Source organism: Lepidochelys kempii, chromosome 2 (assembly GCF_965140285.1).
Source record: "Lepidochelys kempii isolate rLepKem1 chromosome 2, rLepKem1.hap1, whole genome shotgun sequence".
Classification (NCBI taxonomy): domain Eukaryota; kingdom Metazoa; phylum Chordata; order Testudines; family Cheloniidae; genus Lepidochelys; species Lepidochelys kempii.
In genome coordinates this window covers 43,819,509-43,844,099 of record NC_136381.1, presented here as the reverse complement: position 1 = coordinate 43,844,099, position 24,591 = coordinate 43,819,509, and the positions used below count along the sequence as shown (strand labels likewise).

Sequence of the window (24,591 nt, the reverse complement as noted above, 5' to 3'; positions counted from 1 at the left end):
TTACCATTTGCTTACTGTTATTGATTTGAATAAAAAGTCTTTAAGGCTATATCTGTCTCGGTGTGAGCTTCCTGTCATACCGCCAAGGGTCCTTTGTAAATTCTGTGGAGCCTGATTTGGGACAAGAACTTTTATCTTCTGATCAAACAGATTGGTGAGCCTTTAACCATACTAATTAATATTAATGATTAATTATTATTAATATTAATAATTAATTAAAATTACATTAAAATAGAAATTAAATTGATACATTCAATTCATATTATCAGTACGCCCTAAATCAGGCTACACAGCTCATTATAGGCTTGATCCTATGAATTCCCATGTGTCTCCTACAAGGTGCTGAGTGTACTCACTTCAGCTAATACTGAGAGAGCTCAGAAATTTGCAAGATTAGGTCCTAAGGAAGTGGAACAGGAAACCTTCCTGCTGTGAAGTGTTTTCTCCTTATGGTTAAACACATTTCCAATAGTGTTAAGTTTAAACTATTTTGACTGGAGAAAAGTAACTGAGCTGCGTATGGTATACAAAATTGTAAATTGCCTTTGCATTGTTTAACACAATGGTTTCTAGTTTGCCTTAAAATAACTTCTACTAATATAATTTACGTTAGCTGACAGATTATAGGAATACTTTCAACACATCCAAAGCATGACATTTAATATATTATATCAATTGTCAGGCCCCAAAAATAATGATTAGCTTTAAAATGAGATTTAAAAAAGTGTTAACTTAAGGGAAGCATCAGAGAAGCATGTGCTACACCAGACACAGAAGCTTTTGCATGTATTTGGTGAGCACAGTAGTAGTTTGACCGTGTTAAGAATGGGTGGGGGGGGAGGAAGCCAAAAATGGATGTGTTGCAAGCTCCATCCAGTCTGCAATTGTCAGGCAATGTTTCAGAGAACTGGAAAAAATTCAGACAGAGATTTAAATTGTATTTAGCAGCCATGGGGCAGAGGAGAAAAATGATAAAGTGAAATCATCAGTCTTTTTGCATGCTGTTGGGGGGAAAGCATTGGATATGTATAACAACTTTAAGTTTGAAGAAGGTGTAAAACCTGATAAGAGGAAGATTTTAGCTCTTGAAATGATGCTACGTCCCCAGTCAAAGAAAGATGAATCGTTAATCCTTAAAGAAGTGATAATTAAAGGGTGGCCTGAAGAAATAAGCAGTTGCTGTCCAAGTATATGAGACTATTGGAACTGCAGACATGAATTTACTGTGATAGATGGGGTGATTTTCAAGGGCAGTAAGATTGTAATTCCAGTGAGCCTTCAAAAAGAAATGCTTCAAAAGATCCACGAGGATCATTTAGGAACTGAGAAGTACAAACAATGAGCATGAGAGATGCTGTACTGGCCATGGATCAATCACAACATTACTAACGTGGTAGGAAACTGCTTTTCATGCTTTAAATACAAGCCAGGCCAACAAACAGAACCACTGAGACCTCATCCAGTTCCACAAAGGCCTTATGAGAAGGTCAGCAATTTACCTGGCAATCAAAGGATTATTTAATAATCACAGATTATTATTCTCTGTATCCAGATATTTGTACACTGCACAGTACTAATAGTAAATCTGTGATAGGCCGGCATTGAGGGAATCTTCTGCAGACATGGAATTCCAGATGGAGTCTTTAGTGATAATGGGCTGCAATTTTCCACTGCAGATTTTAGGCAATTTGCCATAGATTGGGATTTTCATCACAAAACATCAAATCCAAATTACCCCCTCCCCCAAATAAATGGTCTTGTGGAAAGGTTTATATGAACAATAAAGAACCTTATGAAAAAAACTTTTGACAGCGGGAGAGATTTGTATAAAGCGTTACTGGTTTACCAAAGTTCACCCCTGGAGAATGGCTTTTCTCCAGCTCAGCTGTTAATGGGAAGAAGGATCAGCTCTAATTTACCAATTACTGATAACCTGATGAAATCTAATTATAATGAAACCGTATGGAAGATAAAAGAAAGTCAGAAGTGGAAGTGGAAATACTATTTGACAAAAAGGCCTGTGATCTCCCATCTCTTAACCCAGGTGATAGAGTGTGCTTGAGGAATCAAACCTCTAATACTTGGCACCAAAGGGGTACCATTAAAGAACAGCTGCATCCAAGGTCTTGTGTAGTCCAGACAGGCCAAGAAGACACATTTAGATGTAATCAAAGGGATCTATGAGTAATCCCAGAAAGTTCCAACACATTGGCAGTAAGTGTGGATGTTGGCATTTCCCATCTGACTGATCCTTTATCATCAATGCACAAAATAGAAACTGTCAAGAAACAAGAGAACAACTCAGACTCTAATGAAAAGCTGATACTGAGAAGATCAGAATGGGAGATTAAACGTCTTGAAAGACTCATAGAGATTTGCTAACCTGCCTGGAGAAAGGGTATTTGAGGAAAGAGAGTGGTAAAGACTCACCTGAGAGTGATGTGCTAGTAACCTCTCCTCTGTAGGTTGCTGGCACATTGGGTTTATGGAAATGCACTACATGGGTTGAGAATGTAATACATGTGTTATTACATAGTTGTTAGCTGTTTATATATATGTTTATAAGAGTTAATTTGTTTTTCTTTAAGAGGGAAGATGTAGAGGTATGTTTGTAGAAGTTTATAATTTAGAGACGCTCCCTCAAAAGGGACAATGTTATGAATATGGGAATTTGGAGATGTGCCCTGGAGGCAGGGGTTGGGAATACCACATGGCTGTGTGAAGCAGTTCACCAGAGATGCTCTCTAGTTTGTTTTATTAAAGTTTTATTCCTTTCTCATTCCCTGGTTTGTTATTTAATGAACCCCAAGATCATTACACATACAACTTTTCTTTGAAAATTACACTTGAATAACAGTATTCATAGCTCTATTCACTTTTGAGCAGTGCAGAAAAAGCCAGGCAGGCACGTTCCTGTATTCTCGCTTGGGTTAAATATACCTTATGCTTGTTTGCTTTGTACATGTCCACTTTCTAGATTCAGTTTGTTGCAAAGGCATGAAATGTCTTGAAATTCTATCCCACAGTGTCAAGGATATAATTGTAAAGTAAATATTAGCTGTACCAAATGAGACATTCCAGGGATGTATTTCTTCTTCGGAAGGAAAGCAATGGAGCTTTTCACCCACATGTTATATAACAGATCATATCAGGTATTTAGTCAGTTGATGAGCCAACAAGAGGATAGGGCCCAATCCTACAGAGAATGACTCATGGGATTAATCCTTCAGCTGGACTACTGCATGAGTAAACATTTGCAGAATCTGGCTCCGAGTGTCTTTCTTGCAAGGCTGTTGCATGAGTGGAAAGCAAATGATAGTTGGGTAAACAAGATGTTATTTCAGCAACTGTGCCCCTCTTTACAGATTTCCTATTAGAACTTTAATTTGCAACAAGAGCCTGAGCTTGTAGTCCATAAGAAGGCAAATTTTGCTTGCAGCAGAAATACAGGGTTTGTATCTTGTAACCAAGTAAAAAGTACATTTGTATTTTTAAAACTCTACAATTATAAAAATAGATTGGGGGCAGGGACTGTGTTTTTGTTCTGGGATTGCACAGTGTCTCGCAGAGTGGGGTCCTGGCCCATGACTAGGACTCATAGGTGCTACAGTAATACAAATAAATAATAATGAATGTCCCAGACAATTCATTGTCACTAGGTCAGTGATGAGCAGTAAAATGGTGTAAGTCACATATCAGTAAATGGGCTTAGTAGGATCCCAGGGACTCTAAATTAGTGAAAATCTCATTTCAGAGATAGAAAGGTGCTAGTGCTCTGAAATTAAGTGTAACATCACCTGAAATCCATGCAGAAACATACACCTAACCTCTACCGCAGGAACAGTACAAGGTGAATGGTACAGTGACATGTTCCCGAGCCCCATGCACAGCACAGTCCCCGCCTTCACTCCCTTATCACTAGATGGGCATTGCATAGTGACAGTCCTCTCAGAATGGGTAGGTGACAAAACATCTCAGACACTGATTTAAAAGGCACCACTGTCATTATAATAGGTGCTCATCAGCAGCTAGGACCTGGGTTTGTGATGTGTTCCCTCACTGGTGGGTACAACCATTGTCGTTGCAGGCGCGAAATCAACGGCAAAACTCCCATGACTTCAGAGTTGCCTGGATTTCACCTCTCACATTTCGCAACTGTAGTTTGTAATCTGAAAAATAGCAGTTTAGTGTTCTCCCATTGTTTAATGCATTAAATAGCAGCCCGAGAGCAAAGACGGCCACGTATGCCACAGGATTAAATTCTGGTTAAGAGGTAAAAATCATGCTTTACTGGTTTACGAACAGAGGGAAAAACAAAGTAAAGCCCCGGTGTCAGAATTTTAGTGCCTCTGACTGAGCAACTGTCAATGATTTCACCATCTACAGAAGAGTTAGCATGATAATAGCACGGACCATGCTCGCAGCAAAACTATCATTCAGTAAAGTCTCACATCACCTAGTAAGAGGAAGGTAAAAATGTATTTTTCCCCATTGTACAGAGGGGAAAATGAAAACACATGAGGTGAAATTGTGGCCATGTCGAATCCAATAGTTTTTCTATTTACTTCAATGAGGCCAAGTGGGGTTAAACAACTTGGTCAGCATCATATAGAGTTAGTGAGAGAACTGGGATGAATCTTCAGAACCATCTGATAGAACAAGCAGAGCGCTGGTTTCTTGGACATGCCAACTCTGCCTCTATGCCCACCTTTGCTCACTTTGTGTGAGCACTGCCTTTCTGTTGCCTCCTGCTGTCTGCTTTCCTGAGTACCACTCACTTTGTCTCAGGTAATGGTCTGGCATTGTTTCAGCATGGAATCACTTATTTCTGGAGAGCTGGAGATGTGAGTGTCTAATGGCTGATAACTTTGGGACTTTGGGAACTAGGTTTGTTTCAGTGATGTGAGTGTAAGACTGTTATCATAGAATCATAGAATCATAGAATATCAGGGTTGGAAGGGACCCCAGAAGGTCATCTAGTCCAACCCCCTGCTCAAAGCAGGACCAATTCCCAGTTAAATCATCCCAGCCAGGGCTTTGTCAAGCCTGACCTTAAAAACCTCTAAGGAAGGAGATTCTACCACCTCCCTAGGTAACGCATTCCAGTGTTTCACCACCCTCTTAGTGAAAAAGTTTTTCCTAATATCCAATCTAAACCTCCCCCACTGCAACTTGAGACCATTACTCCTCGTTCTGTCATCTGCTACCATTGAGAACAGTCTAGAGCCATCCTCTTTGGAACCCCCTTTCAGGTAGTTGAAAGCAGCTATCAAATCCCCCCTCATTCTTCTCTTCTGCAGGCTAAACAATCCCAGCTCCCTCAGCCTCTCCTCATAACTCATGTGTTCCAGTCCCCTAATCATTTTTGTTGCCCTTCGCTGGACTCTCTCCAATTTATCCACATCCTTCTTGAAGTGTGGGGCCCCAAACTGGACACAGTACTCCAGATGAGGCCTCACCAATGTCGAATAGAGGGGAACGATCACGTCCCTCGATCTGCTCGCTATGCCCCTACTTATACATCCCAAAATGCCATTGGCCTTCTTGGCAACAAGGGCACACTGCTGACTCATATCCAGCTTCTCGTCCGCTGTCACCCCTAGGTCCTTTTCTGCAGAACTGCTGCCTAGCCATTCGGTCCCTAGTCTGTAGCTGTGCATTGGGTTCTTCCGTCCTAAGTGCAGGACCCTGCACTTATCCTTATTGAACCTCATCAGATTCCTTTTGGCCCAATCTTCCAATTGGTCTAGGTCCTTCTGTATCCTATCCCTCCCTTCCAGCGTATCTACCACTCCTCCCAGTTTAGTATCATCCGCAAATTTGCTGAGAGTGCAATCCACACCATCCTCCAGATCATTTATGAAGATATTGAATAAAAGCGGCCCCAGGACCGACCCTTGGGGCACTCCACTTGATACCGGCTGCCAACTAGACATGGAGCCATTGATCACTACCCGTTGAGCCCGACAATTTAGCCAGCTTTCTACCCACCTTATAGTGCATTCATCCAGCCCATACTTCCTTAACTTGCTGACAAGAATACTATGGGAGACCGTGTCAAAAGCTTTGCTAAAGTCAAGAAACAATACATCCACTGCTTTCCCTTCATCCACAGAACCAGTAATCTCATCATAAAAGGCGATTAGATTAGTCAGGCATGACCTTCCCTTGGTGAATCCATGCTGGCTGTTCCTGATCACTTTCCTCTCATGCAAGTGCTTCAGGATTGATTCTTTGAGGACCTGCTCCATGATTTTTCCAGGGACTGAGGTGAGGCTGACTGGCCTGTAGTTCCCAGGATCTTCCTTCTTCCCTTTTTTAAAGATTGGCACTACATTAGCCTTTTTCCAGTCATCCGGGACTTCCCCGGTTCGCCACGAGTTTTCAAAGATAATGGCCAGTGGCTCTGCAATCACAGCCGCCAATTCCTTCAGCACTCTCGGATGCAACTCGTCTGGCCCCATGGACTTGTGCACGTCCAGCTTTTCTAAATAGTCCCTAACCGCCTCTATCTCCACAGAGGGCTGGCCATCTCTTCCGCATTTTGTGATGCCCAGCGCAGCAGTCTGGGAGCTGACCTTGTTAGTGAAAACAGAGGCAGAAAAAGCATTGAGTACATTAGCTTTTTCCACATCCTCTGTCACTAGGTTGCCTCCCTCATTCAGTAAGGGGCCCACACATTCCTTGGCTTTCTTCTTGTTGCCAACATACCTGAAGAAACCCTTCTTGTTACTCTTGACATCTCTGGCTAGCTGCAGCTCCAGGTGCGATTTGGCCCTCCTGATAACATTCCTACATGCCCGAGAAATATTTTTATACTCTTCCCTGGTCATATGTCCAACCTTCCACTTCTTGTAAGCTTCTTTTTTATGTTTAAGATCCGCTAGGATTTCACCATTAAGCCAAGCTGGTCGCCTGCCATATGGTAGGCCTGCCATATGCCATATGGCGAACCGGGGAAGTCCCGGATGACTGGAAAAAGGCTAATGTAGTGCCAATCTTTAAAAAAGGGAAGAAGGAAGATCCTGGGAACTACATATGGTCATCTGTATGATATTTTGAATTCTCCCTGTGTTTCGCTATGCAGCAGTTTCATTATTTTGCCCAGTGTGAAAGTGAACAATTTCACTGAAGTTCAGTAGATGTTCAGATCTGGGGTCTTGGTTCAGGGCAAACTGTACATATTTAAGATTATGCATGGGCGACAGGTATAATAAGCCAGGGGAGGCTAAGACTCCCTTAATCTAGGCTGTGGCCCTGCCCACACTCTGCCCCGAAGCCCCACCCTCGCTCCCCCTCACCCCTTAAGTCAGTGGGGGCTCATCTTGGGCTGGCAGCGTGGAGCTCGGGGCTCATCCAGATGGCAGCCCAGGTTGGCTTGGGCATTGGGCTGGTGCTCGGGCCAACCAGCAGCCCGGGGCGGCTCGGGCATTGGGCTGGTGCTCGGGCCAGCTGGCAGCCTGGGGTGGCTCAGGCCAGTGCTCGGACTGCCTGGGGATCATGGCAGTTTGCCCGGGGCTCCTCTGGCCACGGTGGAGGGAGCTTGGGGCTCCAGCAGGCGAGCGGAGTGGGGTAGGGGCGGGGGCTAGCCTCCCCAGAGGGGGAGGGTTCACCCACCACCCATGAGATTATGCATTGGATTTCACAGAAAGTAATCCCTCCTTTTGATTTTCAGTACTCCATTACATTCTGAAATACACTGTTTTTTGATGACATGGTATCTCCACAGAATGTATCCATACCAGAAGTTATAAACACACTGATATGACTGCTTTTTAAAGAGTCATTTAAACTTAAAATAAAAGTATCCAAATGCTAAAAATAAATATTTTAAAATAAAGGAAGTGTGTTGCCTTAATCATTCATGTAGTCAATTATTATCTATATAATGATGTGCCACAAATGATGTCTGGTCCAGGTTTGTTTGTTACTAGGTGCACTCCCATGGTTTTATTGTCGTAGGTTCCTGATCTACCAGTCAACTGTTGCTCCAGAGCAGTTAAAAAACATGTGAGTGGGTGGCATGTTGAGCGTCAGTATTACAAGGCAAAAAGCCATTAATATCATGGCATTGTAAATGTGACTCTAAGAAGAAACAGGTGGGTGAGGTAATATTGGACCAGCTTCCATTGGTGAGAGAGACAAGCTTACACAGCGCTCTTCTTCAGCTCTGGGAAACTAACTCCAAGTATCACAGCTTGTCTCTCTCACCAACAGACGTTGGTCCAATAAAAGTTATTACCTCACCCACCTTGTCTCGCTGATATCCTGGGACCAACATGGCTATAACAACACTCCATACTCTAAGCAGGAGACATTTCAATTTCTTTCACTTAACAATCTGTTGAACACGATTGGATTTTATACAGGGCCTGATAGTTTGAAGGTGTTTTCAGAGTGATAACTAAAGTGAGGGCAATCTATATTTGGAAATTTCAGCATGTTAGATCACATCTTAACTAACACGATGTTAAACACTCAATGCAGACACAGACTGTCATATTTAAAATTATGTCAGTTGATCATTGTTAACCCTAGGGTCCGCAACCACTTGAACATGATTTAAACACAACGGTCCTTGTCTACACTGAGTGCTAAAAAGTCATGTTTAACATCTTGTTCGCACCACGTAATTTCCCCACTTACACAAACCCTGAATGAGCCAAATTCTCCCCTGACTTGCCTGCACTGAGTTAAAACCTCCCGGAGATCAGCAGAGCTAACAGGGTTTAAGCCTATGTTTATTTAGGGTAGAATTTGGCCCTTCTATTAATGTAGGAAAACTAAGCAATCATTATTGAATATTATGATTTATTTCTGTATTATTTGTTAAGCACCAGCAATGTGCTCAGGAGCCAGGGTCTCTGCCCATAAAGCTTGCTATCCAAAGAGACAAAAGCATATCTCAGCCTCATATTCACAAGGATATCCAGAGCAAAGTCCTACCCCAGAGCTTTGTCTTGATTTTATATTTTCATTATGGGGGTGGGGGTGTTAGCATGTATAGATTCAGGTCTGTAGTGAGTTATACCCTATGCAGTCTGATAGTCTTCAGTAGGGTTGAATGGGGTGCCTAGTCAGCATAGGATTTGTCTTTGTTTATATACACCTGTTTAGGACATCATCTATGTTAATAATTGAAAATACTGTCCAGGACACTTGTGTTATCCCATAATCTTTTGGTTCTCATCAGGACTCCATAACATCCACCTAAACAGCCATCAGAGACAGAACAAGAACATTGGGTTAACATCTCCTCTGAAGGACATTACCCCTTACAGTATGTCTACACTGCAGTTACACACCCATGGCTGGCCTATGCCAGGGAACTCAGGCTCACAGGGCTCGGGCAAAGGGGCTGTTTAACTGTGGTGTTGATGTTCGGGCTGGAGCCTGGGCACTAGGACCCTGTGAGGTGGGAGGGTCCTAGAGCTCGGTCTGCAGCCCTCTACAGCACAATTCAACAGCCCCACAGCCTGAAACTTGCGAGAGCGTGAGTCAGCTGGCACGGCCCAGACGCAGGTGTCTAATTGCAGTCCAGCTCCCCACCCCAATACTGCACTGCTATGTCTGCTGCGTCAACAATGTTATCAGCATAATCATCATTATCAGGAAGTTAGGCTCCATCTTTCTGAGCCCTTTGTCTCCCTCTTTCATTCACAGCCAGACACCAAGGTGGCACAAACCAGCCTGGTATTTCTACACAGCAAAGAAAAACCGGCAGCTGGCCCATGCCAGCTGAATCGGGCTTGCAGGGTGCAGGCTGCGGGGCTGTTTCATTGCCATATAGACTTCTGGGTTCTTGCGGGAGCCTGAGCTCTGGAACCTTCCCACCTCACAGACTCCTAGAGCCCAGGCTGCAGCCCGAGCCCAGGAGTCTACACAACAGTGAAACAGCCCCGCAGCCCAAGCCCCACAAGCCCAAGTCTGCTGGCACGGGCCAGCCACAGGTGTCTAGACATACCCTCAGTAGACCCAGAATCTGGCCCTTTATCTGTAAAGATTTCCAAGGGGTGTAATTTAAAAATATTGCACATATGTGGATTAAAACCATGCAGTATTCATCTAGCCATTTTTATAATCTATATCTTAAACTTGCCTAAATGTTATCAATAATCCTCACAAGACGAAACGTGTGCAGTTTAATATGCTAGAGATGCATGTGCTGTCACAACAGAGATAATGTAATTCCTTCAGGTAGGATATCAGGTGGGAACCTAGTGACTATTATAGTTATTCCTTAAAACTTTAATAAAGAAACCTTTCCTCTGGCATTAAAGCTGTCAAGATGAAATTAATTGAAAGTGGAACTTTCTACCTAATTCATGTCACTGATATAGTTTGTCTTTTTAAGAGAGCTATTATTGTAATAATTAGTCATTTCACATGATCTTAGAATTTTTGGTTGCTATGTTTATTTTATTTTATCCAGGCTCCAGGAATTTCACAGTTGTTGCCTTGGATCTATCAATCTTATGACTCAACGATTCCACAGTTACTGCCAGATCTCTGTGGACAACGGAGCAATGATCTTGTTAGCTTCTATTACTGTAGCCCTGACTTCATGAGTAGCCAATACAATGGTTTGAGTCCCCGAACCGCTTTTTTGTATGCTTTCTGATGCTTTTGCATTTGGGATTTGTTTGTCGCTTGTTTTCACAATTTCCATGCCTCTTCCATAGTTAGAATGCCTATAGCACTTGTTTATTTATAGGTACCCCAGTAGGGCCCCTGACATTGTTCTATGATGTTACACATTTCTTGAAACTGCCCTCTGAAATCAACACCTAACAGGCTTGTGGATAGTAAAGGTCTGAAGTGTCAATATTTACCAAGTATTTAAGGTACCAATTAACTAACATGATTATTTACCAGCCAGCTGTTATGAAGGGTGAAATTTTCTGTATCTAGTAACTTGATGATAATCAGCTATGATCATGACTCATATTTCTCTTGTAAATGTCAAAATAAAACAATGGTCCATTAGAATATCAGGGTTGGAAGGTACCTCAGGAGGTCATCTAGTTGAACCCCCTGCTCAAAGTAGGACCAATCCCCAACTTTTGCCCCAGCTCCCTAAATGGCCCCTTCAAGGATTGAACTCACAATCCAGGGTTTAGGAGGCCAGTGCTCAAACCACTGAGCTATTCCTCCCCCTACCCCATTCTCTATAGTCATCTCTCTAAATGGGCCATTTTGTCTTTTGACTAAATTTAGATTCCAAGGAACAAATTATTTTGAAGTGATGCTCTAGTGACAATTCTGAGTGAAAATTTGAAAAACACAAATATTAGGATATAGACATCTTAGTAGCCTTTAATAAGGCATTTGGATGTCTCCCATTATGCCCATAACTGATTGTGGGCATATAATTAGAAGTTAGGTTGAGACATCTTTATAAATATGGATACAAAGGACTCAGGTACTGCAGTGAAAGTGCATTAAATATAGCTAAATAGGCATGTATCTTGCCTTCTCCCATGGAAGAACCTATGAGAAGGCCAACATTAGGTGAAAAAAATCCACAGCTTTGAGGCTGTAGAGCAGAGGTGGGCAAACTATGGCCCGCGGGCCACATCCGGCCCACAGGACCATCCTGCCTGGCCCTTGAGCTCCCTGCCATGGAGGCTAGCCCCTGGCCCCTCCCCTGCTGTCCCCACTCCCCTGCAGCCTCAGCTAGCCATGCCACCAGCGCTCTGGGTAGCAGGGCTGTGAGCTCCTGCCAGCCAGTGCAGTGGCATGGCTGGATCCAGCCAGGCGGCACGGCTGCCAGTCCTGCTGCTCTGAGTGACATGGTAAGGGGTTGGGGAGTGGGGGGGTTGGATAAGGGGCAGAGGGTCCTGGGAGGGGGCAGTCAGGGTTCAAGGAGCAGGGGGTGTTGGATGGGTCAGGGGTTTTGAGGGGGGCAGTCAGGGGGCGGGAAGTGGGAGGGGGCAAACAGGGAGCAGAGGCCAGGCTGTTTGGGGAGGCACAGCCTTCCCTACCCAGCCCTCCATACAGTTTCAGAACCCCAATGTGGCGCTCAGGCCAAAAAGTTTGCCCACCCCTGCTGTAGAGTTTCTGTTCCACTATAAGATAGAGTCAGAGTTTGATCACAGAATGGGCAGGAAGCAATGCCATCCTGACCCACAGGGGACTTTAGATCCACAGAGATATCCTGAAGCTCTTGGGCATTCCTTGGAGGTTTAGGGCAGCCACAAGGATGCCCAGACTCTCTGCGGCACTCGCCAGGCTGCTTGCCCGCCATGCACCATACCTTCTTCACGCATTGTTGCCCACCACTGGCCGACAGTGCATTCACCCAGGGATGGTTTCAAGATGCAAAGCTGTAGTTCATGCTGATACTAACATCATGAATTTAGTCAGGTAAATCCACTGGGGTAACACTCCAGCCCCACCTCTCTGCTCAAAAATGCTTCCTCAAACCCCACAGAGGCCCAGCTGTGTGAAGTTCCATGGGATGATTTCCACAGGAATGGAAGGAAAGAGGGCTAATGGTGTGTTTACTCAGACACACTCCCCTCTAAAAGATTTTGGCCCAGATGAGGTTTTCCTCTCAGCTCATCCTCTCTTTGCTACTCAGAGAGATTACGTAGTGTTTATCCAAATACAACTCCAGCCTGCAGAAGTGCCTTCTCTGCTGTCCATTCCCTTATGACCCACTTGAGCTAAGTGGTTGTAAACATGTCTGAAATTAGACAGTTGTCTCTAGCCATAGTATGTTCAGTGCTGCCAACTCAAAGTTTCTAGCCCTCCTGGTTTCAAGAGAAAAGTTCAAAAAGAAGAAGCAAGAGCACACTAAAGGCTATGAAGCCGAAAGCAAATAAAAAGAACCCCAGTTTTTTATTTAAAAAGCTCTAATGATTTTTAAGCCAATCTCTTTAATTTTGTGGCCCTGACATGATTTATTTAATATTTGGGGTTGGCGACACTATATGTGCCAACCAACCGTGCTGTAAAAAATTACTGGCTTCCACTCTTAACACCTCTGTTTGGAAGACTAGGACTGTATAGATTCAAACTCCTGTTTGATTTGGAGTTATAAAATACCGTGGCTTGACTGAAATGGAACAGGCCAAGGAATTTCCCCCCACCCCCACCCCCTCAGCAATTTTGAGGACATTAATTCAATGAAACTTATATAGTAGAAGAAAATAACTAATGGCTAAAAAGTTTTGCCCACTTCTTTCTGCTGCAAGTTTTGAATGGTACCAGGCTCTGTTAGTACAGTAGCTCTAAACTATGATATTGTAATGAATACTTCTGTCTGGACTGCTTTAGATTGACCAAATATGAAAGTACTGCCTACGAAGGAGTACTGCGGAAAGGGATCTGGGGATCATAGTGGACCACAAGCTAAATATGAGTCAGTGTAACCCTGTTGCAAAAAAAGCAAACATCATTCTGGGATGTATTAGCAGGAGTGTTGTAAGCAAGACATGAGAAGTAATTCTGCTCTACTTCGCACTGCTTAGGCCTCAACTGGAGTATTGTGTCCAGTTCTGGGTGCCACATTTCAGGAAAGAAGTGGACAAATTGGAGAAAGTCCACAAAAGAACAACAAAAATGATTAAAGGTCTAGAAAACATGACCTATGAAGGAAGATTGAAAAAAATGGGTTTGTTTAGTCTGGAGAAGAGAAGACTGAGAGGGGACATGAGAACAGTTTTCAAGTACATAAAAAGTTGTTACAAGGAGGAGGGAGAAAAATTGTTCTTCTTAACCTCTGAGGATAGGACAAGAAGCAATGGGCTTAAATTGCAGCAAGGTGGTTCAGGTTGGACATTAGGAAAAACTTCCTACCTGTCAGGGTGGTTAAGCACTGGAATAAATTGCCTAGGAAGATTGTGGAATCTCCATCACTGGAGATTTTTAAGAGCAGGTTAGACAAACACCTGTCAGGGGTGGTCTAGATAATACTTAGTCCTACCATGAGTGCAGGGGACTGGACTAGATGACCTCTCAAGGTCCCTTCCAGTCCTATGATTCTATGTTTAAATTGTATCCAGGCCATGCAAAAAACATTCATTTCAAAATTACACTTTCCTCTGAATTCATAGAATCACGTGGTGCTCTTGTCTCTTCTGTGTTCCAAATACCGAATTATATTATTTCAGGCAAATTGCTAGGAAATGTACTCTACAGCAGAAGTAGTATTCTTTGGGAAGTATGAATTCTGCACAGTTGTTTGCTCACTCCCTGATGGGCAGTACTAAACCTAGTCTGTCAGTAGAGGTAGCGTTCTTCAAACACTCAGCAAGCTGACTCCAGGCCTTTTGTAAACAAATCCTGTACAGCACAGGATGTGGAGTTCACTTCTGTGTGTCTATCTATATTACACCCATCTTTGTGGTACCTGAGCTACTAGGGTGGCCATTTGGCCCATCACAGTTACCAGTTTGCATGTTAGAACTGCTGCACATCTGCCCTGACCTTGGAGTTATGAACCCAAAGTCCCTGAATATCCCAATCCAGAGTGGGTCTCTGTGTTAACAACACCCTTATTTCAAATACTACTTTAGGAATAGGACACTGGACTGAGATTTTCCCGCTCTAGCACCCAGTGACATGCTTTGTGACCTTAAGCAAGGTACTTCACTTCTCTGCCTCTGTTTCCCCATCTGTAAAATGGGGATAACGATGCTTATCTTTCTTTGTAGAGTGCTTTGAGATCTCTAAACAAAATACACTCTATATGAATGAACTATTATTATCTTTATCACCATAGTGCCACTCTGGGTATAAGGAATATTGGGCATTAAGAGCATTTTACAATATCTTGGGTATTTTTGCTTGTGATTCTAAATTGCTAAGTAGTCTGTAATCAGCAATACCTGTTAGGTATCTTCAGTGTACACACACATAAGATGCTTTCCAAACAATCAAAATCTTTTCTTTAACTTCCAATAAAATCTTTGAGATTTCATGTTGGTACTCAAAGGCAGTCAAATATTTTGTTTGTTTTATTACAAGGCATGTAAATAAAAACTTGCATAATCTGAAAAAGATATTAGCTAGAAAACATTAAAGAGTTTTTCTTAAGAAACCTGACAATAAATACATTTTCACCCCCAATACTAAAAATGCTTATTGCTTTGCAATGAAATAAATACAGCACAGCTCCGACATACACAAGTCTGGGTACAAAAAGTCCATGTGGTTTCTTATAAAAGATCAGGTGGTTTTAAAATTTGGCATCTCTCGCTTCATGCATTTTGCATTTTAATCTGATTTTTTTGTTGTTGACAGTCCCACCGTATGAAAATCATAGGGGAAAAATCATTTGGCTAGAAGTACTTTTTCCATTAAATATTAAATTTTTAGAAGTAAGAGATGTGTATGTTCATGGGTGTTACCCCTGGAAACAAGACAGTGTCTCAGTGACTATTCTAGAGAAATGCAGATTTTGGATGCTTAAGAAAATCAGACCAACTATTTGGCAAAGGATCAGTTCTCAGTGAGTTCATCATTTCGCTACACATTTTTCCAAAAATAATGAGGGGGTGCAATTCATTCCCCAGATCATGAGTGTTTAGGTTCTTATACTATTATCCAAAGGCAACAAGAGAAACAAGAAATACATTTAAAAACACACCCTGCTTAACTTTAGGATGTTCTGGTGTATAAGAGAAAGCTTTTTCAAAAACTACTGACAAAAAAATTAAGAAAGGCTTTTGTTTTCCATGCATTGTGCTGTGCTTATTGCCAGCACATTTTTGTCACAATCACAACCGTGAATCCAAGTCAAAAATGTTTTTCTTGTAGTCCAATCTAATATAGATTGATTATTGTTCACAATGTAGTTAAACAATGTCCACAGAAGAGAACATGTGTCATAGTCCAACCTTCTTAAAGTACTGATAGGTCGTGGCAAGACTTAGACTTAAGTTTGAAGGCCATATTCTTGTTGTTCTTGGCAGCTATTTTGCCCCAGAACCGCCTGGCTTTCTTAGGAATGCTCTCTCTCCTCTTCTGATATGCCAGCCTCCTCTCGTTCTTTTCCTTGCTGTCTCGTCTTAGCCGGACTTGCCGCACAATTCCTTCAAACAGCTCCTTCACGTTGTGCTGGACAGCTGCGGAGGTCTCGATGAACTTACAGTCAAACACAACAGCACAAGCTCGGCCCTCTGTAAAATGGTAAGGGATCTATGTCAGTAGGGATAGCGTTCAGATAGGGCACGTTCCCTAAGCAAAAGGGAGAAGGGCAAAGCTGCTGAACACAGTGCCATGCGCAGTACAGAATGTGAGCTATCTATAAATGCCCCAAATAGAGTCACTTGTACTTCAGGGAAACCTCAGTGACTCGTGACAGAGGCAATGAGGTTACCATTATTGAGAGCAATATACTGCTTGATCCATTTACAGCCATATTTTCAAAATGCAGCTTTGAAGATTGCAGGCATAATTTTGCATATGCCAAAACTCAGATTTCCACATGCACATTTAGGGTACGTCTACACTGCAGTAGAAACCCTCAACCCCAGGTCTCAGATCCCAGGTCAACTGACTCAGGCTCACAGGGCTTGGGCGGTATAGGTATAAAATTGCTGTATAAACTTTCAGGCTTGGGCTGGAGCTTAAGCCCTTCCCCTTGCAATCTCAGAGCCCAGGCTCCCCCAAGCCCTCAGATCACATTGCAATTTTATAGCCCTACAGCCTGAGCCTCACTCAACTGACCCAGGCCAGCCATGGCTGTGCCATGGGTCTTTTATTGCAGTGTAGAAATGCCCCGAATGGGTAAGTTCCTACCTACCTGATTTGTATGTGTAAATATAGGCCTGACTCTACCCTCATTGAAGTCAATGTTAAAACTTGCAACTAACATCGAAAGGAGTAGGACTGGGCCCACAGATTGCATATACAAATCGTAGTCTTTGAACAGCAAAAACTTTAGGGTGAACAGCAACATGTGCAAAAAATTAGGTATTAGCTAAATTATGCCCATAGTTTTAGAAGCCACTTTGAAATCTTGGCCCTTATTTTTTATATTTGAACCTAAACTAACTCTAATGATCTTCTTCTAAATGGATACCAGCATGCTCTGATACTCCCCTCCCTCTCCAAACACATCAGGTGGTTGACTCATAGAGTGCTTAGAATGAAACCCACCTTCCTGCCTTCACTCGAGGCAAAGTGCCTTAAACAGCCCAGCACGAGGAAGAATGTGAAAATGAAAATAAGAAGCCTAGTAATATTACTGAGCTCTTTTGCTCTACTGCTCTACGTACCCCAGTGAGAAGTTTTCATGTAGGGCCATTGTGACAGGGGCCAGAATGCAGGGTAAAGTCCAGATCAGCTTTCCTTTCCCCTTGCATGGGGACCTGGGAAAAGGTCTATCAGAGGAACTTCTTGGAATACAGAGGAGAGGGTGAATACCTTTGGAAAGGTCAAGCTCTACAATCAATGGTCATCGGATTGTGTTGAAACCTAAGCTGGGGGGAGTTTCTCATCCATTTCTGGTTATGCTGATTTATTTTATTGTGTTGTTGTAGACACTGCACATCCAACACTCATGGATAAGTTTCCAGAAAAGACTTAGTTGACCAAAGACTCGATTCATCTCCCATTAAAGAGAGCCTTTTAATTCACATTTATGGGAGCTGAATCAGGCCCTTAAACTGGGGATTTTGGGGTTGAGGTTGTTTGTTTGTTTTTTGCTATTGAACCATTCCACCCATTCTCAGCCATAGAGTACTCCAGACATCAGTGGGAATTCTGCAAGCAGATCTAGGACAATATATGGCTCTTAAAGTTATAAAGTGGTTGTCATGGTAATTTTCCATACCTGACACAGAGACTTCACGGCACCTGACGAGATCGCTTTTGTTGCCCACTAAAATAATGGGAATATCTTCGGTTTGGCGTGCCCTGCGGAGCTGTATTCTTAGTTCAGAGGCTTTCTCAAAGCTCGCTCGGTCTGTGATGGAGTAGACAATCAAGTATGCATCTCCTACTTGCATGCAGTGATCTTGGATCCATTCTTCTTCACTCTGGTAATATAAAATAGATACAGCCAGCATTAGCAAAAGCCTGGCTTTCTTAACTGGAAGCCCACCTGAGTGTTTACAGAAAAAGTGTAATATTACTCAATCCAAATTCAACCATGGTGTAACTTTGCTGGGTATGGTTTTGATCACAGTTACACCAGTATAAAACCAAAGTAACAGGGATGTACACCAGCACAAACCAGGGCAAAAATTGACCAATAGACTTCATTAACTTGTGTTTGCTTATGCCCAGGTCAAATTTAGCTCTGATCATGTTTCCGGCATTTTTGTTTTTAATAATAAATCAGACAAAGAAATTTCTTTGCCATTTTCAAACTTAGATGGAGGACCTTGGACATTGTTAAAGTCCCCATGCTTTCACTGACCATAGAATTATGGATAACACCTCCTTACTTGTTGAACCACTGCATGTTCCTAGCAGAACTAGAGTATTGCTACTCATTCATACTTAATTTCCCTTTGGCACTGGAATAAAATGAACTGAATGCAATACCTTATTTTCCCACATGTCAAGCAGCATAATGGTTGCACTTTCACCATCTACCATCAAGGTCCGTTCATATGTGTCTTCTAGAATAAAAATCCACAAATGTTAGCAATACATCCCTTCCTTTTGTCATATATGTAGCAATAAAGAAAAATTGCCATATACATATAATTTGTTCCAGGTTGAGTTCAGTGAATCCAATTCACTGTTGGGGCGAGTCCACTGATTTCAGTGGAGTTGTATCCACTTTCACGAGCAGTGCATGTGGCCCTATGTCTCTTTACGGTTTTTTTCTTAATTTTCATGGCAAATGAACGAGAGTGAAAGATTTTGCAACTAGTGTTCATGATTTTGGCTGAAAAGCTTTTTATCCTATGCAGGGCAGGGATACGGTGGGGGAGGGGGAAGAGGAGTATAACCAGTGAAAGAAATAAATCAAACACTGAACATTTGACCCCCTGGGAGCAGCTGACAGACGTACAGACTCCAGCAAGGCTTAGTAATGGAAAATATTTGTTTTCACTCTAGCGGGGACCCTTTTCGGGTGAACAATCACTGCTGCTCTGAGCAGTTCAGCCATCCAGCAGCCCTAGCAACGGGCAGCGGTGTGTGAGGCAAAGGTTGCTGGGCTCTATAAAACAGATGCTGCTATTGCACTACAGTCCCCTGAACTGTCCCTCGTTCCCCTGGCTTTATCCTGTCCCAGGTTAGTGCTTCTCACTAAATGTTCACCTATGAACATTAAAGAGGTGATGAAGCACTTCACAGCAGTTTGGTAGGAAGTGGCAGAACCTGCCTAACCCTGGGTAAGGACCAGCAAAATTCATATCTGGATTTCAAACCACACACGGTTCAGAGGTATTTAGATCTGAGGTCTGCGCCAAGCCATTATAGAGATCAAGGGACACTGTGAAATTTGGATTCCATTCCCCGTCCCTTTCACTCCTTTGAAGTTTGGGGTGTTCGAAAGCATGTTTTTGGTTTGGGTCCATCTCTAGTCTTGTGTTACTGCTAGCATAATAAAATCCAGTGTTAGGGCAGACAGCTTACATTCATCACCATGCTGTTCAGAGCACCTATCCAAACCACTCTGATGGAGGATATTACTGTATTTTAAATAAAGGCTCTTGCCTCATAAGCTCCCACTGTGCTTTTGTGAAGTGATCTTTCCCCAAGTCCTAATCCTGGACTCTCCTGGAAGCCAGAAAACAGTGAGGCCATGGAGTAGAATGAGCCAAGGGTAACTAAAGAATAGCCAAATTTTTTTTTAAATCAGTTCTGCCACAGAAACTTTAAAATGGGAAACTCTTTGTGAACAAAAGGGCACTGGGCTGACACAGCTGGCCACCTGGGGGTAGATGGGCCTAAAGGAGGAAAGCAAAAAGAAAACACTAACCAACAGGAGCAATTTCACTTCTAGTCCCAGTAGGTTCTCCTTTGTGCTTGTGCCTTAGATTAATCCTGGGCAAATGTCTGAGTCCAGCAGAGCTGAACAGAGTGCAGGCTGTAGGAGGCATAAAGCTCACCTTCACACTCCCGCTCATCTTGGGGCTGCTCTCTGGAGGACTGGTCCTCTGGAGTAAGTTTAGAGCAGCTTGAAGGCTGTTCTACCTTACCCTGGCTTCTGGCAGCTCCCAGTGTTTGGAACAATGGCATAGGAGCATCCCACCCATGTCCCCTACATCAGCAGCAGGGAGATAGCACAACATAGGCATTGCTACACTGATTCTACACTAACTGGAGGCTCCCTTTGACTGGGGTGATCCTCTGAATTCTGGTTACACCTGTTGTAAGGACACATGCTGTCAACAGTGCAGCACAAAGCACCAACATCCAACAGAAGATCTGGTCCATCATATAGCATAAAGCAGCTGTGCAAAATTCCATTTCCCTGGGACAAGGAAAATTTGTCAGATAAGTAAAATATTATCATTGGTTTGGGGATTACTTCGCCCCTCCCCACCCCGCCTCATAACTGTGAAGGTGGGTGACTAGGCGGGGTGCCTGGGCTAGTAGATTTTCAGGGCAATTTTGCAAGTCTGCAAGAAAGAAGAGTGGAAGTGACCATAAGCTTGTTCTGTGCTGTACTTTACATGCTGCTGGAGTGCAGGCTAGATAGCTGCTAGAAGGCCCGCCTAGTGCAAATGATGTCTTGCATGATCACAGGACTACTCAGTGGAAGATTAAAAGAAAACACGCCTGATTGGCTGATCCGTGTCCAGTGCATCAAAGGGGTCCTCAAGTTCCCCTCAGGCTCCCAAGATTTATATTTCCAGCCCGTGGTCATGCACAAGCAGGATTTGGACCCTGTATTTTTAATTCCAGGCCATGTTAAGTGATAAATCGTTCCTAGCCCGGCACACAAAGATTGCTCTGGTGCTGCCTGTTGGCTAGGCATCCCAAAGAGGCAGGGCGGCAAGCAGCAGTGGAGGGATGGGGCCATCTGCGCTGGTCAGTGAAACTTTTCCAGCCAGAATGGGAGCAACCCCTGCCCTTTCTCCAAAGGGTGACCGTATCCACGTCTTCAGAGCCGTAGGAGATCCTGCTGCAGCAAAGCTCCTCCCCAGTGGTATCCCGCACATAAAACATGGCCCATGACTCAGTGCCACTGTTTGGCCTTTAGCTTTAATTGATCCCTGGGAATAATGAAAATACGAGTCCCCTCACTCTAAAACAGAGGTGCATAGTAAAGGGAACTTGCCTAGCAAAGAGCTGCAGACCATGTCAGCCTCCTCTTTTTCCTCAAATTAATTGGGGAGCAGGACTTTTTCCTCACACTACTGAGGCATCGTTATCTGCTCTTCGCTTCTGGGAAGTGGGGGATCTGTGCCATGCAGGTGATATGAAATGCTAATGAGAAGAACCCAAATAACTTATACTGAGGCAATTTATACACAAATTTCATACAAATTTGGTGGGATTACTTAATGACCAGCAAGTATTTTGGTGGTACCTGTAAAGCAGGGCAGGGATTATTATTTTTCTACCCTTATCTCTTGCTGATATGTAGCTCTTAACAGTTTCTTTAAAATTCCAAATGATTTTACGCACTGATTTCTCATAGAACAATAGCATCACAAGGCTGGCAGTGCAAATTACAGGCCAGGCTATTACCTCACACCAGGGTAAAGCAGGAGTTGATCCACTGGAGCTTGTAGTTACACCAGTGTGAAACTGGTATAAGATCTGATTCAGGCCTTCTAAGTAATGTATTTATATCACAATCAAGAATTAATCAGATTCCAACTGCCTTTTTTAAAAAGAAAGGGTTCAGAAGCTATACTGGTCTCCTTTCTCTGTATTTCAGCAGACTTAGACCTTTGTCAGTGAGTGTCTTTTTTCATAGCCCGATTGTTGAGACAGATGCACGTGCTGGAATCAGCTTTGAAAATAAGGGCCAAGTGTGCATTACCTCAGTTTCAGGCACTCCAGATTAAATGACGTCACTAATTTTCTGTCTTATTGCTGATGACAATTGACAGGAAAGGCTTTAAATAAACGTAAACAATGCAGAATGCAATGACCTACCTCCTAGCACATCACAGTCACTGTCCATGCTGTCATGCACGCCTGCGAAGATATTGGCCAAGGTAGATTTTCCCACTCCATGCTCCCCAATCATGACCACCCGGTAGTAGGTATTTCCGGACTCGGAGGAAATGACTGAATCGGAGGACTCGGACGACCAACTCCTTCGGTAATAATCATCGGGGTTCATAGTGTATCTCTTGCGCACGTTGTACTCGTGGGGGTCTTTGTGGACGGCCAGGTGCCTTCCATCAGCAGGGATGCTCCAGCGCTGCTGCTGTGCGTGCAGCACGCTGCTGCTGTGACGCAGGGTGACATGATTCAGAGTCATGTGTTTTCCCTAGTGAAAAATAGCAAAGTCGCAAATGTTGCACACCAGGAATCTGAAATGGGCTCCATGTTAAAAAAACCCATAGGTAAGGTATATCCTGTGTATCTGCAAATGCCTCGTGCACAGACCAAAGAAGAATTAAAACGGCTGCCTCTTTCATTTGCCTCTAACATTTCTAATTCGCCAGCCATAGTCATGGCTTTAGGATTCAGGTTGAAATCAGCATTACATACTAAGCCCTATCTTTGTCTCCCCCTAGTTGTGAATATTAGGCACAGCCCTTCTTTGGGGATGGTGTGGAGCTGCATTGCCCCAAAGGGAGCAGTAGGAGGCAGAATGTCTTTCATAGCAATCCATCACATGGGGGACAGTGCCCACCTTCAGAGAGGGCATAATTCCCAGTGTGCTGGTCCCTGCCCATTCTGGGGCACTGTGCACCTCAAGGGGTGTGCAGAGGGAGAAAAACAGAGACCGCAGTTTTGCCTGTCCCTTACACAGACCATGCAATGGAGTGAAGGTTCCTTGCACCCTCTCCCATCACTGCATACCCAGGTAAAGTCCAGCGGAATCTGCCGGGGCTTTGTTAAACAAGAAATTGTTCTTTGCCTGCAAAGTATCATGCTTAGTCTCAACTGACAGTTGAATCTGTTGTGAGAACAACAAACATTATACTCTGCACATTTAGATCATTTCCTCCGGTGGAAAAAGAACCACATCAACAAGTCTTACTATAAGGGGCTTGATTTTGTGCTCAGTTATACCAGTGTAAAAAAAAAAGAGCAACTCCATTGCACACACTGGAATTAAGCTGGTATCAAACGGGTGTAAGAGAGAGCAGAATGAGATCTGATGGGATCCCAGAGTATGTACCTGATCACACCACTAGGGGAGCTATCTCTGGGAGAAAATAGCTCATACATTTACAGTTTTTAAATCAACAAATTAATTTGGCTGAGGAGCAGCTAGTCAGGCTAGCTCCTCTTGTCTAAACATGGCTTTTAATGACATTTGGCTTTTGAATGGATTTTGCCTTGGTTGGAGGCAGAATGTTGTGATGTCTTTCCTAGTGGTCCACAGCTACCATTTTTAGGAAAGTTACTTTGATGCTCTCCAGTTCCCAAGGTGACAGTTATTTATACATTTTGCTTTGTTAGACTTAAGTCTGATGGCTCTCAGTTCTCTTCTGCATATTAACAAAGAGAGCATCTGCTATTAAAACATCCTGGGCTGCTTTCCAACTGTATTACTCTTTCGTGTTTGCAAAAAGTGCACAGCTCATCAAATTGCACACTACCAATGACTTCTTCTAACTCAGGAAACCCTTGAAAACTTTTTAGAGCAGGTACGGAGCAGGTCATAAAACAAATGTGCTGAAAAACAGCAGACTATACCTGTAAGTTGAATATCAGCCTTTACCAAGCATATTGCCTCTTATGACCAATGCCATTTTCTATCTGTAATTACAGCATTTGTTGCAAAATGAGTTCATCTGAATTCTATACAGTCACATAAACCTTTGCCAGCAAGAAATGTTTTTAGCAGGAGACCAGGCATCCAACAAACACTGCTTCACAAACAAAATTAAATATTTTAACTTTCAAGCATATATTTTGCTGTCATTTCCCTGTCAAAAAGACAGAATGAGAAATGTTAACTTTGATTTGGCTGAATAATAAACAGTCTACATTAGTAGTGCTTCCTTAAGAGAGTTCCACAGTTTAATAAACTAAACAAGACAATGTCTTATAACTTACTGTAGTGCACTCAATTCCATATTCAAACTATATTCCACGTTACATATTTCATTTATCTACATAGTTCTATAATTTCTCTTCACTTAAGTAAGACATTCAAACCAATACTTTTCAGCCAGCACCACCTTACTTTTCACAGTCTCTTCCACCAGTCAGCTTTGGTCTTATTGTCTATTTCTTGCAGTGGAGTGTGATATAGTGAACTGGTCTGCTGGAGTAAATCCTCTCCTGTTCAGTGGCTGCCTCTCTAATTCTTTCTCAGCAAACCTGGTTTATATTAAGCCCATCTGATCAGAGACAGGGCTTTTCCGTGACGTCGTTGGCCTGTTCACACAACAGCCAGCCCCCAGCTGGGAGGAAGCGGCCAAGCAGAAGAGCAAAAACTTACAGACAGTAACACTAACTAAATCATTTACTTGCAGCCATATGATTTTTTTCTTTATTAATAATGCCAGTAAACCTTTTGCCTTCTTATGGAGTGGA

The 24,591-nt window shown here is 43.1% G+C and overlaps 2 protein-coding genes across 3 annotated transcripts in view; both read right to left on the bottom strand.

The window, feature by feature from the left end:
• Nucleotides 1-12,247, bottom strand: part of CDH17 (cadherin 17) — a 61,360-nt gene extending 49,113 nt beyond the window's left edge. The window contains exon 1 of the mRNA XM_073329319.1: nt 12,131-12,247. Within this exon, the coding sequence (XP_073185420.1) occupies nt 12,131-12,247 (117 nt within the window). The remainder of the gene's footprint in view (nt 1-12,130) is intronic.
• Nucleotides 12,248-14,953: 2,706 nt separating this feature from the next.
• Nucleotides 14,954-24,371, bottom strand: GEM (GTP binding protein overexpressed in skeletal muscle). Of its 2 annotated transcripts, XM_073330571.1 has the most exons (6): nt 24,239-24,371; nt 23,746-23,808; nt 22,024-22,363; nt 18,502-18,578; nt 17,786-17,990; nt 14,954-16,127 (listed from the first exon to the last, which is right to left on the bottom strand). In XM_073330571.1, the coding sequence occupies exons 3-6, from the start codon at nt 22,352-22,354 to the stop codon at nt 15,850-15,852; spliced, it is 891 nt and encodes a 296-aa protein (XP_073186672.1). In that variant the 5' UTR covers nt 22,355-22,363; nt 23,746-23,808; nt 24,239-24,371; the 3' UTR covers nt 14,954-15,849. The 2 variants fall into 2 exon arrangements, with proteins under 2 accessions (XP_073186672.1, XP_073186670.1); XM_073330569.2 differs by lacking the exon at nt 23,746-23,808 and having other exon boundaries at nt 14,955-16,127.
• Between the last annotated feature and the right edge of the window lie 220 nt (nt 24,372-24,591).

Bases quoted from the DNA above. Each gene is read 5' to 3' on its own strand.
- GEM (XM_073330571.1), bottom strand. From the start codon at position 22,354: ATGACTCTGAATCATGTCACCCTGCGTCACAGCAGCAGCGTGCTGCAC. The intron at 17,991-18,501 runs GTATTGCATTCA...TTATATTACCAG, and splicing joins TTGACATGTGGGAAAATAAG to AGTGAAGAAGAATGGATCCA. The intron at 16,128-17,785 runs GTATGGAAAATT...ACCATTTTACAG, and splicing joins CCGTGAAGTCTCTGTGTCAG to AGGGCCGAGCTTGTGCTGTT.